The following is a 16,292-nucleotide window of genomic DNA, read 5'->3' as shown; positions in this document are numbered from 1 at the left end:
GATCCTTACCCTTCCTGAGGGGCATTAACGGGAGGTAGTCAAGGGGTAGTGGGTAGGGTTGAAGGGATTGCTGTCTGCTAATGTGAACTGAAATATGATAGAACTTGGAATTAACTTGGCAGGCCGGGCCATTGATATTTGAGTACTCACAACAAAGGGAGAGGCAGTGCCGGGGTTTCTAGTTCTCCCACAGGGAGAGTTCTCCATATGAACTCAGGAAGTAGAAAGCTTATTTTCAAAACTACAGGTTTGAAGAAATTGCCACTGTGTCAGGTTTGGTGCAAACCCCTTTTCCCTTCATGGAGCTGATTTAAGTCTAAGTAAGGGGGGAAAGGGTTGTCTCATGGGCAAGTCATGATTGAGGGAGGGGAGTTTTGGGGATCAACACCCCACCACCACCACGGATAATCTGAAGGATCCTCTGTAGTGTAGGTGGGAGTCCTGAGGCTGAGGTGGTGTCTGAGAAAGGGCCTCCATAGGTGTTGGAGGCCGTGAAGATGAAGGCTGGGAATCCACTGGCAGCGCGAATGGGAGCGGTTGGGAGATCTTGTGACCAAGTCTAGAGACCAAGAACACTTCGAGCCCGCCAGTCCACTGATTACTCTGGAATCTGAATCCCAGCCGTGACGCTGGAAACCACTGCTCTGAGAAAAGGCGCTTCCAGCGGGAAGACAGGGCGCGGGAAATCTGGAGTTTTCCCGCCACGGCCGAGGGTGTGACCTCTGACGTCAGGGCTCCGCCTTCACAAGGTGGCGACCAGCCGGCTCCGCCCTCACCAAGATGGCGACACTCGTGGGACCGGAAAGAGCTTATAGATTTCGCCTTGACCCTGCCTCCGAGGTGGGGGCGGGACCGCCCTGTGGAGTGCGCCCTCCCTTTCCGCTGTGCGCCCGCGCGGCGCGATGGCGTCACGCAGGCCCGCCCCCACCCTCAGGACTCCGGAGTTTCTGAGTTGGGTGCGACGGAAACGGTAGTGACGCGTATTGCCCGGAGGATGGCGGACGCCGGCTTGCGCCGCGTGGTTCCCAGCGACCTGTATCCCCTCGTGCTCGGCTTTTTGCGGGATAACCAGCTCTCGGAGGTGGCCAATAAGTTCGCCAAGGCAACAGGCGCTGTGAGTTCCGGGCGTGGGGCATGGGCTGCGGTGGGATGACCGCAGGGCTCTGGGCCCTAACATGCTTAGGTTTGCGGGTAGGGAGGTCTGTGGGGTCCGCCAGCCCAGTGTCTGCGACTCCTTTGTGCCGAGCTCTCGGCGGTGACCGGAGAACCCCTGGAGTCTCAGCACCTCCTCTTCCACGAGGTTTGATTAGACAGCGCTGAGTTTTGTTGCTTTTACCTGGTGACCAGTGCAGCGGCGGCAGCGTGGGACCCTCGTGGCCCCGGTCACGTGGCTGGCGGAGTGCGGCGAGGAGGGATCGCGGTGTGCCGCGGGGGCATTGGAGGCTCCAAGTTCCTTCTTTGAGCTTTATGTTGGCAGATGTAAAGCGTGACTTGACCTTAACTCTCAATGGAGTTTACCCGGGACTCGAAGATAAATGAAATGCTTTAGAAATGAAGGCTGGGATTTTCGTTAAAAAAGAAGAAAATGAACGAGAGTAGAGGCAGGGTTCTGCTTTTACTGAAACGGAATTGAGCATCATAAGCCCTACCAAGCAGGCGTAGCAGTGGGCTTGGATCTTTGACATCTGGAATCAAACAAATCTAGATTTGGGACCAGGCTCTGCCACTTTTAAGATGTATGACCCTAGCAGCTTGCTTAACTTCTCGGAGTCTCTCTACTGGGATGTCATAATTCACTTTATAGGATTTTTATTAGTTTCAGTAACACGATGTATGCAAAATGGTAGTCCCAGTGCCTGGTGCTCAGGAGGCATCTGGCAAAAGCTGTTATCGTAGTTAAAGAAACTTAGGATGTTCCAAACACATGTAAAAGAAGATGACCAGGAATGTGAAATGTTTGGAAACTACATCTCAAGAAAAGCAGACATGATTGCACGGGAAGACACCTTGAGAGAGGGTAGAGTAGAAGGGTTATCTTTGGCAGTCTTAGACTTTGACTAAGATGATAGGCTTGTTCTTTGTGGCAGAATCAGGGTGAGAAAGGAGAGAATTACATCAGCCTCAGGAAGTACTTCCTTAAGCTGGGACAGTCTGCCGTGTGAGCTGATAGAACTGCATTCATGTTGGAACTGTTTTGCATTGACTGTTAGGGAGGCTGCAAAGAGTGTTTCCACAATGGCCTAGATGGAATGAAGCCTTTCAGAATCAGGATTCTTTTTCATGTGACAAAAACTAGTCTTTGTGGAGGGCTAACTAAGGGCCAAATGCTCTTTCCAGGTGCTAATCCCTTTAAATGCATTATCTCTTGTTCTCTCTCAACAGCTTAATAAGATGTGTAGTATTAGCTCCATTTTACCAAGAAAATAGTCTCAGAAAGATTAAATAATTTGCTTAGGGTCACACAGTAATAACTGGCAAAGGTGAGTTTTATGTCTATACTCATCTGGCTCTGAGCTGGTACTCTTGTGTACTGTAATTCCTTGCCTTTTTTTTTTGCATCAGTTAATAATTTAAGTCAGTGTAATTAATAACTGAGTGCGATTCTGAGCTGAATACATGACACAACTTTTTGCCAATTTTCTTTTGGAGGCTGGTTTCCAATGATTTGGTATTATAAACCACATTGCAGCAAACACCCTCTTGGTATAAATATTTGTGCCCTTGTTTTGTGAGTAAGGATAAATTACTAGGTAATATAGTGCTAGAGTAAAGAGAATGCACGTTTTTAAAAGCTTTGATAAATAGGATTGACAGGCAGGGGGATAGATGGTGCCAGAAACCACGGGAATAGCCCAAGTTTTTTTAAAGATTTTATTTTTTCGTTTTTCTCCCCAAAACCCCCTGGTACATAGTTGTACATATTCTTTAGTTGTGGCATGTGGGATGCCATCTCAGCATGGCCTGATGAGTGGTGCCATGTCCGTGCCCAGGATCCGAACCGGCAAAACCCTGTGCCACCACAGTAGAGCGCAGGAACTTAACCACTTGGCCACAGGGCCGGCGCCTAGCCCAAGTTTTTGATACCAAAAATTGGGAAATACATAAATAGAATGTTTTTCTCCTAATTTATGCAGGTAGGAGAACTCTTATGAAGATGTAACAGTTATACCAAGTATACCAGGTGTAAAATAGGCTCTTTTAATGAGAGAATAACGCAAACTCTGATCTCCCCTACAATAACCAGGATAAAATTTTCTTACTTAGCTCTTCCTCTTTTCTCCTATAGACCCAGCAGGATGCCAATGCCTCTTCCCTCTTGGACATCTATAGCTTCTGGCTCAAGTAAGCCTTCCCTATACCACTGTGGCTGTTTTCTCCCCTCAAGTGGGCTGGGCTGTGTTCCTTGGTGTGGGAAAGTCCTATCTCCTAGAAGTTAGCCTAATCTACCTCAGCAGGTCCACTAAGGCCCCAAAGCGGAAGTTACAGGCAAATGGACCAGTGACTAAGAAGGCTAAGAAAAAGACATCATCCAGTGATAGCAGTGAGGACAGCAGTGAGGTGGAGAAAGCCCAAGGGCCTCCGTCTAAGAAAGCTGGTAAGGCCAGGTTGGGAGTTGGGGATTAGTGGTTCCAGGAAAAGGATTTGTGGTCTGCCTGTACCATATGGCTGATTTTTATGGGGACCTGTGCTTTTGTTCAGCTGTACCTACCAAGCGGGCCACTCTGCCTCAGCATCCTGGAAAGGCTGCATCCAAAGCATCAGAGAGCAGCAGCAGTGAAGAATCCAGTGATGAGGAGGAGGAGGACAAAAAGAAAAAGCCTGTCCAGGTTTGCAGCTTTGGGAAGGAAAGAGGGTTGCTCAAAGCATTAGAAAAAAGAAACTTAAAATCTTGGCTTCTAGCTTATGACCAAGGGATGGTGGTAGGTATACAACAGGTGATAATGGGGAAGAAAATCTGGGAACTTTAAAAGAAGCAATAGAGAGGTGTGAGATCTGGAAAGGATATGTGAGGTTGAAGTTGGACTTTGAATCTAGAGGAAATTCAACCCATTCTGCTTCCCTGGCATTATTGGGTTTCTATGGGACACTGTCTAGGACTCCAAGTGTAAGAGAGTATTTTGTAGATAGATGTTGGGAGCTCTAGGCAGGAAATGGCAGAGACAGGGCTTGTATATCAAGTGGCTGAACTTTTTGTTTCTTATTAAGAGTGTACCTTTTCCGTATGTTGTCCTGATTAGCTTTCCCTCACTCTTACTGCTACATTTTGTTGTCAGTGCCATCGAGTTGATTCTTTTTTTTTAAGGATTTTATTTTTCCTTTTTCTCCCAAAGCCCCCCGGTACATAGTTGTGTATCTTTAGTTGTGGGTCCTTCCAGTTGTGGCATGTGGGATGCCACCTCAGCGTGGCCTGATGAGCGGTGCCATGTCCACGCCCAGGATTCAAACCAGCGAAACCCTGGGCCACCAAAACAGAGCATGCAAACTTAACCACTCGGCCACAGAGCCGGCCCCACAATCAGGTTGATTTTGACTCCTAGCAACACTGTGTACAGTAGAGTGGAACCCTGCCCAGGCTTTTTGCACCATCCTTTGACCTTCCGGCACTATATCAGACACTGATATAGGTTTTCATGGCTAATTTTTTCAGAAGTGGGTTGCTAGGTCCTTCTTCCTAGTCCAGAATCTCTGCTGAAATGTGTCTACCATCGGTGACCCTGCTGGTATTTGAAATACCAGTGGGGGGAAAAATACTAGTGGCAGAGTGTTCAGCATCATAGCAACGCACAGCTGCCACAGTCTGACAACTGACAGATAGGTGGTGTGGTTCCCTGACTGACTGGGAAACAAACTCAGGCTGTAGTGGTGAGAGCTTCAAATCTTAACTAGACCACCAGGGCTGGCTTACTCCATTGTCTCCTAAAAAATAAAAGGAACCTAGGAAGCTTTCTACCGTAGGATGCCCTTTGGGTACTCAGAAGCTTTTGCTGATTCTCCTCGTTGTGTGTTTTGTCATAGAAGGGAGTTAAGCCCCAAGCTAAGGCAGTCAAAGCTCCTCCTAAGAAGGCCAAGAGTTCTGATTCTGATTCTGACTCAAGCTCAGAGGATGAGGCACCAAAGAACCAGAAGCCAAAGACAACACCTGTGGCAGCTAAAGCTCAGGCTAAGGCCCCAGCCAAACCAGGTACAGTGTCTGTTCCCAGGAGTCTGGGCTGGGGACTAGGTTGCTCTGGGAACTGGTGTTAAAATTGCTCATTCAGCACAGAGTTGAAATGGCACTGGCTGTTGAACTAGAGGTATTGATTACAGTCTTTTTGTTTGTTTGTTTTTAAAGATTGGCACCTGAGCTAACATCTGTTGCCAATCTTTTTTTTTCCCTCTTCTCCCTAATGCCCCCCAGTACATGGTTGTAAATTCTGGTTGTAGGTCTTTCTGGTTGTGCTATGTGGGACACCACTTCAGCATGGCCTGATGAGCGGTACCATGTCCGTGCACAAGATCCAAACTGGTGAAAACCTGGGCCGCCGAAGTGGAGTGTGCGAACTTAACCCCTCGGCCACGGGGCTGGCCCCGATCAGTGTCATTTCTTTTTTTAAAAAAAAGCTTTTTATTAATAAGTAAAAAATTTCGTAATTAGAGGCTAGTAAGTAGACAGTCTTCAGCAAAGGGAAAATGTGTTTTTAACAAATGGTGTGAGTTTGGGATTTTTTAAGTTGCATTTCATAGATATTTTATATTCCTACAAATCCCATTCTTCTGTGACCACTTATATCTCTATATTCTTTGTGCTTTTCACTATCATTTTTTCTCTTGCACCTTCATTCCATGGGACAAATGAGAATTTGTTTTCTTCTGTAATTTTCCTGTGATGAAGATTAGGTTAAGATGTATAGGAGCCTCTCTGAAGTTGGGGTGAAAGACTTCAGGGAGCATGTTTAAATTATTTGCATCATATCTTTTTTTTTTAAGGATTGGCACCTGGGCTAACAACTGTTGCCAATCTTTTTTTTTTTTTTTTCTGCTTTATTTCCCAAACCCCGCCAGTACATAGTTGTATATCTTAGTTGCAGGTCCTTCTGGTTGTGGGTGTATCTTTTTTTTTAAGAGTGACACCTGACCTAACAACTGTTGCCAGTCTTCTTTTTTTTCTGCTTTTTCTCCTGAAATCCCCCCAGTACATAGTTGTATATTTTAGTTGTGGGATCATATCATTTTTTTAAAGATAGTTTTATTTCTGAAATTGGACAGGACAGACATCCTTTGATAGGATAAACCGTGGCAGTCTCCTTCAAACCTGCTCTAAAGGCAAGAGAACTGAAAGACTCCTAAGTTCTGAGCTAAAAAAGAAGGAGGTTTTTATGCTTCTTTAATGCCTTGATACTCCTTACACTGTTTTGTTTTTCTTTTTCCATTTATTTGTTTATTTTCGGATGTACATCATATATTTCGAATGCTGTGTACATTACATCATGTTCACCACCCAAAAACTAATTATAGTCCATCCCTTCACATGTGAGCTCAATCACCCCTTTTGCCCTCCCTCCTCCCCCCTTCCCCTCTGGTAACCACCAATCTAATCTCCAATGCTATGTGTTTGTTTGTAATTGTTTTTGTTTTGTTTTTCTTGTTAGGCTCACCAGCTCGGGCAACACCTAAAGTAGCCAATGGCAAAGCAGGTAGCAGCAGCAGCAGCAGCAGCAGCAGCAGCAGCAGCAGTAGTAGCAGTGATGACTCAGAGGAGGAGAAGGCAGCAGCCATCTCCAAAAAGGTTTGAGCCATAATTTCTACCAAGGAGGAGGAGGCCGGGGGCACACAGTGGAGGGGAGGGGTCGTCTCTATTTCCTGGCAGGATTGGTTGGGTCAGCATTTTCCTATAGTAACTAATTTTCTCTGTGTGATGCAGACCTTACCTAAAAAGCAAGTTATGGCCAAGGCCCCAGTGAAAGCAGCTGCCACCCCTCCCCAAAAGAGTTCCAGCAGTGAGGACTCCTCCAGTGATGATGAGGAGGAGGCGGAGGAGCAGAGAAAACCCATGAAGAAAAAACCAGGTGACTGGACATGGGGAGTCAAGCTGCACAACTGTGACCAGGGCCCGACTGCAGGAGGACCTCAGCAGTCACCACATGCAGCTCTCCACAGGGCCGCTTGACGTGACGGCTAGCTTCTCCCAGAGAAAGGAGAAAGCCGCATTGTCTTTCATAACCTAGACTCAGAAATGACGTGCCGTCATCTCTGCCATATTCTATTTGTTAGAAATAAGTCACAAATTCTAGCCTACACTCAAGGGAAGGGGAATTAAGCTCCATTTCTAGAAGGGAGTGGTATCAAAGAATTTGTGTACAGGGGCCGGCCTGGTGGTGCAGTGGTTAAGTGTGCATGTTCTGCTTCTTGGGGGCCCAGGGTTTACTGATTCGGATCCTGGGTGCAGACATGGCACCACTTGGCAAAAAGCCATGCTGTGGTAGGAATCCCACATATAAAATAGAGGAAGATGGGCATGGATGTTAGTTAGCTCAGGGCCAGTCTTCCTCAGCAAAAAGAGGAAGATTGGCAGTAGTTAGCTCAGGGCTAATCTTCCTCAAAAAAAAAAAAAAGAATTTGTGTACATATTTTAAAACCACCACACTGTCTGTTTTAAACAGGTCCCTATAGTTCAGTCCCCCCACCTTCTGCTCCCCCACCCAAGAAGTCCCTGGGAACCCAGGCTCCCAAGAAAGCTGCAGAGAAGAAACAGGCTGTGGCGAGCAGTGAAGACAGCAGTGATGAGTCTGGTGAGTCGTCAGTGGCGGGGAGTGGTTCTGGGGAGTGTATGAGGAAGAAGGAAGACAAGAACTCTCAGTCTCTCTTGCTTTTCACTGAAGCAAGATAGGGCTAAGGCTCTGTGTAGGTCTTCGCATCCTTCTTTTTATTGCTTCTGGTTGGGTCGGGACTCTGGACCCAGCCTGATGCCATAGCTTCTCTCCAGATTCAAGTTCTGAGGAAGAAAAGAAACCCTCGGCTAAGGCAGTCATCTCTAAAGCAGCCACTAAACCAGCTCCAGCAAAGAAGGCAGCAGAGAGCTCTTCAGACAGCTCAGGTAAGGCTTATGGAGGCCCTGAAGGCAGAGGGGGCTCCAGGGGCACTCCCCTCAGTCTGTTTTGGGGAGCTATTCATTCTCTCCTCTCTGTCTAGACTCGGACAGTTCTGAGGATGAGGCTCCTGCCAAGGCAGCCAGTACCACCAAGAGTCCGTCAAGTAAGCCAGCTGCCACTCCCAAGCAGCCTGCAGCTAAACCAGCCACAATTCCCAAGCAGCCTGTAGGCAATGGCCAAAAGCCTCTGACCAGAAAGGCTGACAGCAGCTCCAGTGAGGAGGAGAGCAGCTCCAGTGAGGAGGAGAAGACGAAGAAGACCATAGCCACTCCTAAGTCCAAGGTGACGGCCAAAGCAGCTCTGTCTTTGCCTGCCAAACAGGCCTCTCAGGGTGGTGGGGACAGCACTTCTGATTCGGACAGCTCCAGCAGTGAGGAAGAGGAGGAGGAGAAGACATCTAAACCTCCAGTTAAAAAGAAGCCACAGAAGGCAGCAGGAGCTGTAGCCCCTTCTAAGCCAGCCCCCACGAAGAAGGCAAAGGCGGAGGGCAGCAGCAGTTCTTCCTCTGATGACTCCAGTGAGGAGGAGGAGGGGGAGGAGGAGAAGCCCAAGAGCAAGGGCAGTCCAAGACCACAAGCCCCTAAGACCAATGGCACCTCTGCACTGACTCCTCAGGATGGAAAAGCAGACAGGGACGGCAATGAGGAAGAGGAAGAAAAGAAAAAGGTAGCAGTGGCGGTTTCTAAGCCAGGTCTGTATCCAGAGAACCTGCTGCATGGGTTTGTCCTCCCAAATGGGGATGGGATATACCCTTGGGGGATTGGGTAGGGGAGGAGGCCCATGACTGTGCTTCTAGTTGCAGGCTGTTAGTGTGTACACCTGAGAGGAGGAACACCAAACTGGTCTTCTGAGTCCGGCTTTTTGTTTTGTTGGTTCAGGCAAGAAGCGGAAGCAAAATGAGGCTGCCAAGGAGGCAGAGACTCCTCAAGCCAAGAAGATAAAGCCCCAGACCCCCAACACATTTCCAAAAAGGAAGAAAGTAAGTTGCCTTATTTTATTCTCAGGAGCTAGCCTTTAAGTAGTAGAAAGAAATATCTGGAATCATCTTAACAGCTCTCTGCTTGGCCTGGCGCATGTGCACGTGTGTATACCTCAGGAGGGCTTTTCTGTTACATGACCACTCCATTTTTTTTTTTTTTTTGGTGGGGGGAAGATTAGCCCTGAGCAAATGGCTGCCAATCCTCCTCTTTTTGCTGAGGAAGACTGATCCTGAGCTAACATCTATGCCCATCTTCCTCTACTTTATATGTGGGAAGCCTGCCATAGCAGGGCTTGTCAAGCGGTACCATGTCCGCACCCGGGATCCGAGCCGGTGAACCCCAGGCCGCAGAAGCAGAACGTGTGAACTTAACCACTGCGCCACTGGGCTGGCCCCTGACCACTCCATCTTTAATTTCCTACTTCATTCCTCTCCAGGGAGAAAAAAGGGCATCGTCCCCATTCCGAAGAATCAGAGAAGAGGAAATTGAGGTGGATGCTCGAGTGGCAGACAACTCCTTTGATGCCAAGGTGAGGAGAGAAGATGTTTACCATTCTTGAGGAGGGTGGGGTGGGAGAGAGGACAGCTTTTAGTTCAGGTTCGTGGGAAGCTCTCTGGGTTCAGGTTGCCTGAGCAGAGGAAAGGAAGTGACATGGCCCTGGTGTTTTCCTTCCATGTGTTAACCACTTCTCTCTATTTACTAGCGAGGTGCAGCTGGAGACTGGGGGGAGCGAGCCAATCAGGTTCTGAAGTTCACCAAAGGCAAATCCTTCCGGCATGAGAAAACCAAGAAGAAGCGGGGCAGCTACCGGGGAGGCTCCATCTCTGTCCAGGTCAATTCCATTAAGTTTGATAGCGAGTGACCTGGGGCCATCTGTAGTGAAGCAGAGATGATGATCCGAGAACTCTTACTTTCCCCAGTGGACCTGGGAACCCTCAGCTCTGTTAGGGGAGGGTTTTAGTGAGGATAGCAGTGTAGAATAGGTCCAAGGACTTTGCATTGTAACATCCTCTCTGGTCCTTTTCTGTATTTGTGGTTTTGTACAGATTGGTTTTGAGTGTTGAGTAGCGAGGACAAGGTAAGGGAGTGTTGTTTTTTAAGAAAAATGTGTTTTAGTTGTCCCCCTTCTACCTGTTCTGTGCAAATCCTCATACTAAAAAATTTGTATATTTTATATTAAATCATTGCCTATTGATTTTTGTTGTGATTTTCAGAGGTGGGTTCCCACAGATAAAATCTCAGCTGTTGCCCAAGACATAGTAGAGGTCACATGTACGAATTTTTGTAATTGAAGAATTCTGCATGTGTGGATGCACATGTCCGAATTTCATCCCTCCTGCACCTCAGCCCTGGTGCGGTGCAGTTCAGAATGGTTAATGTGTATGTCTGCTCAGCATGCACTATGTAGTTTGTCCTCATTCATGGGGCCTAAGACTGAACAGCCAGCATGGACTTGCCTAGTTTTTGGGATAAAATTCATTGTTTTGTTACAGGCAAAATTCTGGTGTGGTGTGAATGCTGTGGTGTCGGTGTAAATATTTGTTTTCTGTAATTTTATCATTATTACCTAATATTTGTAATATGTTTTGTTTTTTAATTTGGAAGCATAAACTTTCCTATTGTTCAAAGACATTTTTGATGGCTTAACCCTTAATAGTGTTGAGTATTAAATTCAGGACTGCATCTTCTCATTTTTTAGATTTTAGAGAACAAAATACTGTTAAGTTAATCTGAAAAGTACATATCACTTGGTATTTCTGTCTTGGTAGCAGTGGTGACACAAAATTAGTTTCGTTAACTCCTACATGATTGGGAATCACTGATCAAGAAAGTGAAAGAAGAAAAACTAATTAAAAACCGCAATCCTCAGTAGGAATTAGGTTACATTAGTCAGGTGAATTTACAGGTGACCTGTGTATGTACTAATGGAGATGGGAAGAACCTTTACAAGCATATTATCTGGTAAAACTTGAGTAGAGTAGGGTTGGGAGGCATCCTAACAGGATTACTCTGTCTTGTAGTTGGTAAATGGGAGCAATTGATGTGCCCCCTCAGAACCTTAACTGTCAGTAATGGTGGCGGTAACGTAAAAGCCAGCGAGCAGAGAGAGGACTCCTGGGCCAAGCTGGCTGATTGTAAAGCTGTAGCAGGTGACTGTTGGCAGTGCTCAGCCAGAGCAACATGGGGAGAGAAGAGTCAACAAACTCCCTGGGGGCTGGGCTGTCCCTGTGGTGGGAAAGTAGGCCCTAGCTTCATGGACGCTAGGTCTTAAGGTTAGCCTCCCCTCGTTCGGATTCCATACTCGCCAAGGAACCTGATAATAACGTGGTTTTCTGTGTAACTGCCTCTAGGAAGAAAAGGCACAGTTCATGCTGACGTAGGTATTGTCAGTCTGCATGGTAAAAGTTATACATCTTACTACCAAATAAACTGGCTGGTTTGTAATGTGTCTGGGGAGTTTTATTGTGAGTCCAAAGTGTTCCCACATCCGACTCAAATCAGAACAGCTTGGGAGCCAGTTAGAGGGATGGGGTCCAGACCTGTGAGTTCACTGCAGAGCCTTCTTGGCAGCAGCTTGCTGGCTCTTCTTGGCTGTACCTTGTCTCACGGTGCCCTTTCCAGGCAATAGTCCAGTCTGCATTGTCTAAATTGGGAGTTGACAAAATGGCCTATGAGCCAGATCCAGCCCATGGCTTGTTTTTGTATTGCTTAGGAGCCAAGAATGGTTTTTGCATTTTTAGAGGGCTTTTTAATAAAAGAATGTGGCAGACTTTATGTAGCCCACAAAGCCTACGATATTTACTGTCTAGTCCTTTACAGAAAACTTTTGCTAACCCCTGCTCTAAATCAGTGATTTCATAATACTAGCCAAACATTAAAATCATCTCAGGGGCCAGCCCTGGTGGCCTAGTGGTTAAGTTTGGTACGTTCTGCTTCAGCAGCAGGGTTCAGTTCCCTTGCATGGACCTCCACCACTTGTCTGTAGTGGCCGTGCTGTGGTGGCAGCTCACATACAAAAGGAGGAAGATTGGCAGTGGATGTTAGCTCAGGGCAAATCTGCCTCAGCAAAAAAAAAAAATCCTCTAGGGAACTTTTAGAAACACGCATCCCGGAGCCCATCGCCAGACCCAGTTGAGCCAGACCCTGGTCCTCTCTGTTGGGGCCTGGGTGTTAGGATTTTTTTAAAGCTCCCAGGTGGGCTGGCTTCAGGGCTGAGTGGTTAAGTTCACATGCTGTGCTTTGGCAGCCCAGGGTTTTGCCAGTTTGGATCCTGGGTGTGGACGTGGCGCTGTTCATCAAGCCATGGTGAGGAGGCATCCCACATAGCAGAACTGGAAGGACCTACAACTACAATATACAACTAAGTACTGGGGGGCTTTGGGGAGAAGAAAAAAAAAGATTGGCAACAGATCTTAGCTCAGGTGCCAATCTTTAAAAAAAAAAAGCTCCCACGTGATTCTAATGAGCAACCAGAGTTGAAAACCACTAATCTAAGAGTATATGAAAAGAAATTAATTGGTATTTTGTCTTTCCTCCCCTCATACTTCCATTTTCAAATATGCTTGTTAGACCTAATGGTATAAATAGTATAAAGTGAAAATTAAGTTTCCATCTCAGCTTTGTTTCCTGGGCCTTGATTCTTGTGTCTCCTTCCAGAGAGTTTCTCTGTATATACTACTGTGTGCATCCTCTCACCCTTTTCCTTATACAAACGGGGTAGCTTGCTGTATGCAGTGTTTCATAACTTTGGAGCCCATTGCATAACAATACAGCAGCTCATTTTTAAAGATTGCATGGTATTCCATGTATGAACTGGAATTTCCAATGTATGGAAATAGCATAAGTTATTTAGTACTTTATTGGTAGATGTTTAGGTTACATTATTACAAATACCGTGTCACAGTAGATATTCTTATACGTAAGATTTTGAGTATCTGTGTGGATATTTTTATAGGAAATATTCTAAAAGTGATTGCGGGGTCAAAGGATATGTGCATTTAACATTTTGATCATCATTCCCCTCCAAAGGCATTGTAGTTCCAGCAGCAATTTATGAAAGTGCCCTTTGCCAACACTGGGAATTGATCTTTGCCACTTGGTTAATTGAAAATACTATCTCACTTTTTAAATTGTGGTAAAAAACACAACATTAAATTTACCATCTTAGCTATTTTTAAGTGTACAGTTCAGTAGTGTTAAGTATATTGACATTGTTCTGCCACAGATCTCTAGAACTTACTCATCCTGCAAAACTGAAATTGTATCTCTTGAGTACTAATTTCCCCTTCCGCAACCATATTTCTACATTCTGTGATTTTGACTACTTTGGATAATTCGTATGAGTAGAATCATGCCGTATTTGTCCTTTTGTGACTGGTTTATTTTAATTAGCTCAAGATTTCTCCATATTGTGGCATGTGACAGGATTTGTGTTTTCAAAGCTGCATAATATTCTATTGTATGTGTATACCACATTTTACTTTATTTTGCATTTCTCTTACACATTTAGTCATTTGTATTTTCTATGAAGTGTGAGCAACGCTGTCACCTATTTCAATTGGATTAATGATTTGTAAGTGCTCTTGATGTATTAAAGAGATTAACCCTTAATCATAGATTGCAAATATTTGCTTTTCAGGTACTTTCATCGTAAAATGGAATATCTGTTAACGTCCATTAACTCTTCTCCTTAAAATAGATGAATAATTTGTAAGCTTACTGTTTAAAGCTATGGCTTATTTGTTTTTTCTTTGGCATTTTATAAACAACCTCTTCCAATCTTGTTTGCTTTTTTAACTTAATGGACTTCCTTTCCCCTTAGACTTTGCAAAGCTAAACATGCCACATATATGCAGCTAATGTGTTACACAAATGAGGCAATTTTGCAAGTTGTCTAACAGTATTTACTAGGAAGATTACTTAACCTCTCTGAGTCTACTTTCTCATAATTAAAATGAGAGTATTCTCTCATCTCATCTGTAAAATTTGCCTACCCCAGAGGGCTGTTGTAAGGACTGAGAGTTTATCTAAAGCACTTAGCACAGTCCCTGGCACATTGTGAGCACTCCATGACTGCCACATTCACAATAAAAGGATTTTGAAAGTGACATTCCTTGGTGTCCTTGTGATGTGCAATGTGCCATTTCAACAAAGACTTGAATCATATCTTAGAATTGATAGTTATATCCAGACTGTGGTTTTTGCTGTTTGATATTTATCTGTTTAGCTTCTTTGTTCATGATGCCAAACAGTGATATGCAGAATTGATCCTATTTCTTAGAAACTTTGGTTTTGTGAGGGATCTGGAACTCCCACTTGTTGCTGATGGGTTCTGGCACTGTTGCTGAAATCCGCAAGTTCAGTGAACCACACATGCGATGGCTTCTGTCCCTCTGCAGTGTACCTCATATGGACACGAGGCAGGAGACTCCAACACCCTTTTGTACATTTCTGCGTCACAGGTTATGTCCTCACCGCAGCCCAACCCTGTGGGCTGTGGGTGGGTATTAACTAGGTCAGGGTTTCTCAACTTTGGCACCATTGCCGTTTGGAGTCAGGTAATTCTTTTTTGTGGAGGACTGTCCTGTATGTTGTAGCATACAACGTATGTTGGCCTCCACCCCGTGGATGCCAGTAGTATCCCCCAGTTTGAACAACAAAATGCTTCAGATATTGCCAGATATCCCCTGGGGGGCAAAATTGCCCCTAGTTGAGAACCACTGGGGAAACAGCTGAGTATCAAATGATTTGCTTAGGGTTGATAAAACTGCAAGTTAGTGGCACATTGAGACAAGAACCCACATCTTTGTCTATGTCTGAAAATTGATCTACCTGTATTCAGCATTGTTTGAGTGCCTACTGTGTACCAGCCGTAGAACTCTCTGAGAGGTCAATGTCTAATGGGGGCAAGTTGGACATGGGAAAATTGTGTACACTGTGCTGAGTCCTCTCTTCAAGGGCCAGAGTAGCACCCCAAAGGGGACAAACAAAAAAAGGCTTAGCTGGCCTTGGCCCAGGATTCTGAGGACAGTAGCAGTTTGTCAGGTGTGAGGAAGGCACGTATTATGCCAGGAAGAGGAAATTTTTCCGGGAGAAGAGGGCCCTTAGGATGGGTCAAGTGGAGGGTGTGTGGGATGTAGGGGCAAAATAATGCTAAGTCTGACTCAGGGTTCACTGGCAATGGCCTTTTGTATCCAAGTGATGAGTTCATACTTTATTTTGTCCACCTGAGTGTGTTGGGGAATGGGTAGTCCAATGCAATGCTCCTGGCGCTAATACAGGAAAGCAAAGTTCCTGTTGACCGCTGAGTTACCCTTCTCCCTGCAGAAACTGCTTAAGCTGTCCGCAGTTACTGAAGAGGCCAGTAGGTAGAGCTCCTGCCCATTGAAGGGGCTGGACCAGACTTTAGTTGAAGCTTGAGGTTCTTACTCCAGCTACATTCCACAAACTCCGAGAACCTGCTGTGAGCCTTTGGACACAGCGATGAATAAGACATAGGCCCTCATTTGAGGACCCTTGGTTCTGGAGAGTAGAGAGGGGAGGCCTTTCTGGTCTCTAGTTTGTCCTGGTTATCTCTGAGAAGTCACTTGTTACCTGAAAGCCAGCGGCAGGCATTATGGCTTGTAGAGGAGCCCTGTGTTCACCATGGAACCTCCAACCTTCCCCTTAGGTCCTTAGGGGCCAGCCACAGGTCCCCACTGCTTATGGAAACCTCCAACCTGTCTCTTTCTGAGGCCTGGGATCTCAGAGGCCCTGGCGCTGTCGCCTGTCTCCCCTTCTCCTCTCCTCTTCCAGCATAATCCCTTGTGGAGCTCAGGATTGAGGAGAACAAATGCCAAGCTTGCACCTTGGAAGTGGGGTGGAGAATGGGGAGAGTACAGAGTATTTCAGTAGATTAGCCTGTCAGACACAGAAATTCATGTATTCAGCAAATATGAGTGCTCACTGTGTGCCAGGCACATGATATGTGATTCTGTGTGGGAGATGTTGAGGGGGCAATCATGAATGAGCGAAAAAACAGACAAGAGTCCCAGCAACTAGAGTTTACCCAGACTAATAAGGAGCAAAGTTATTAATCCTCACAAATAATGTGTAAATAATAAACTTCAATGCAATGAAAGCAAAGTGCAAAGAGCTATGAGAATGTGTAATGGGCAACTGACTTCCTCACAGATAGGGTGAC

At 45.8% G+C, this 16,292-nt stretch overlaps 1 protein-coding gene across 2 annotated transcripts; it reads left to right on the top strand.

Annotated features, from left to right (window-relative positions):
- Window positions 1–760: 760 nt before the first annotated feature.
- Window positions 761–11,558, top strand: NOLC1 (nucleolar and coiled-body phosphoprotein 1). Of its 2 annotated transcripts, none has more exons than XM_008520843.2 (13): window positions 761–1,114; window positions 3,287–3,342; window positions 3,456–3,595; window positions 3,700–3,827; window positions 5,017–5,182; window positions 6,630–6,766; window positions 6,902–7,046; window positions 7,641–7,769; window positions 7,964–8,074; window positions 8,170–8,820; window positions 9,008–9,108; window positions 9,546–9,638; window positions 9,813–11,558. In XM_008520843.2, the coding sequence occupies exons 1-13, from the start codon at window positions 995–997 to the stop codon at window positions 9,969–9,971; spliced, it is 2,136 nt and encodes a 711-aa protein (XP_008519065.2). In that variant the 5' UTR covers window positions 761–994; the 3' UTR covers window positions 9,972–11,558. The 2 variants fall into 2 exon arrangements, with proteins under 2 accessions (XP_008519065.2, XP_070464684.1); XM_070608583.1 differs by having other exon boundaries at window positions 774–1,114; window positions 3,453–3,595.
- Window positions 11,559–16,292: the final 4,734 nt, after the last annotated feature.

This window comes from Equus przewalskii, chromosome 1, assembly GCF_037783145.1.
Source record: "Equus przewalskii isolate Varuska chromosome 1, EquPr2, whole genome shotgun sequence".
NCBI lineage: Eukaryota > Metazoa > Chordata > Mammalia > Perissodactyla > Equidae > Equus > Equus przewalskii.
Note: the sequence above shows the minus strand (reverse complement) of the source record. Positions and strands in the feature narration are given on the sequence as shown.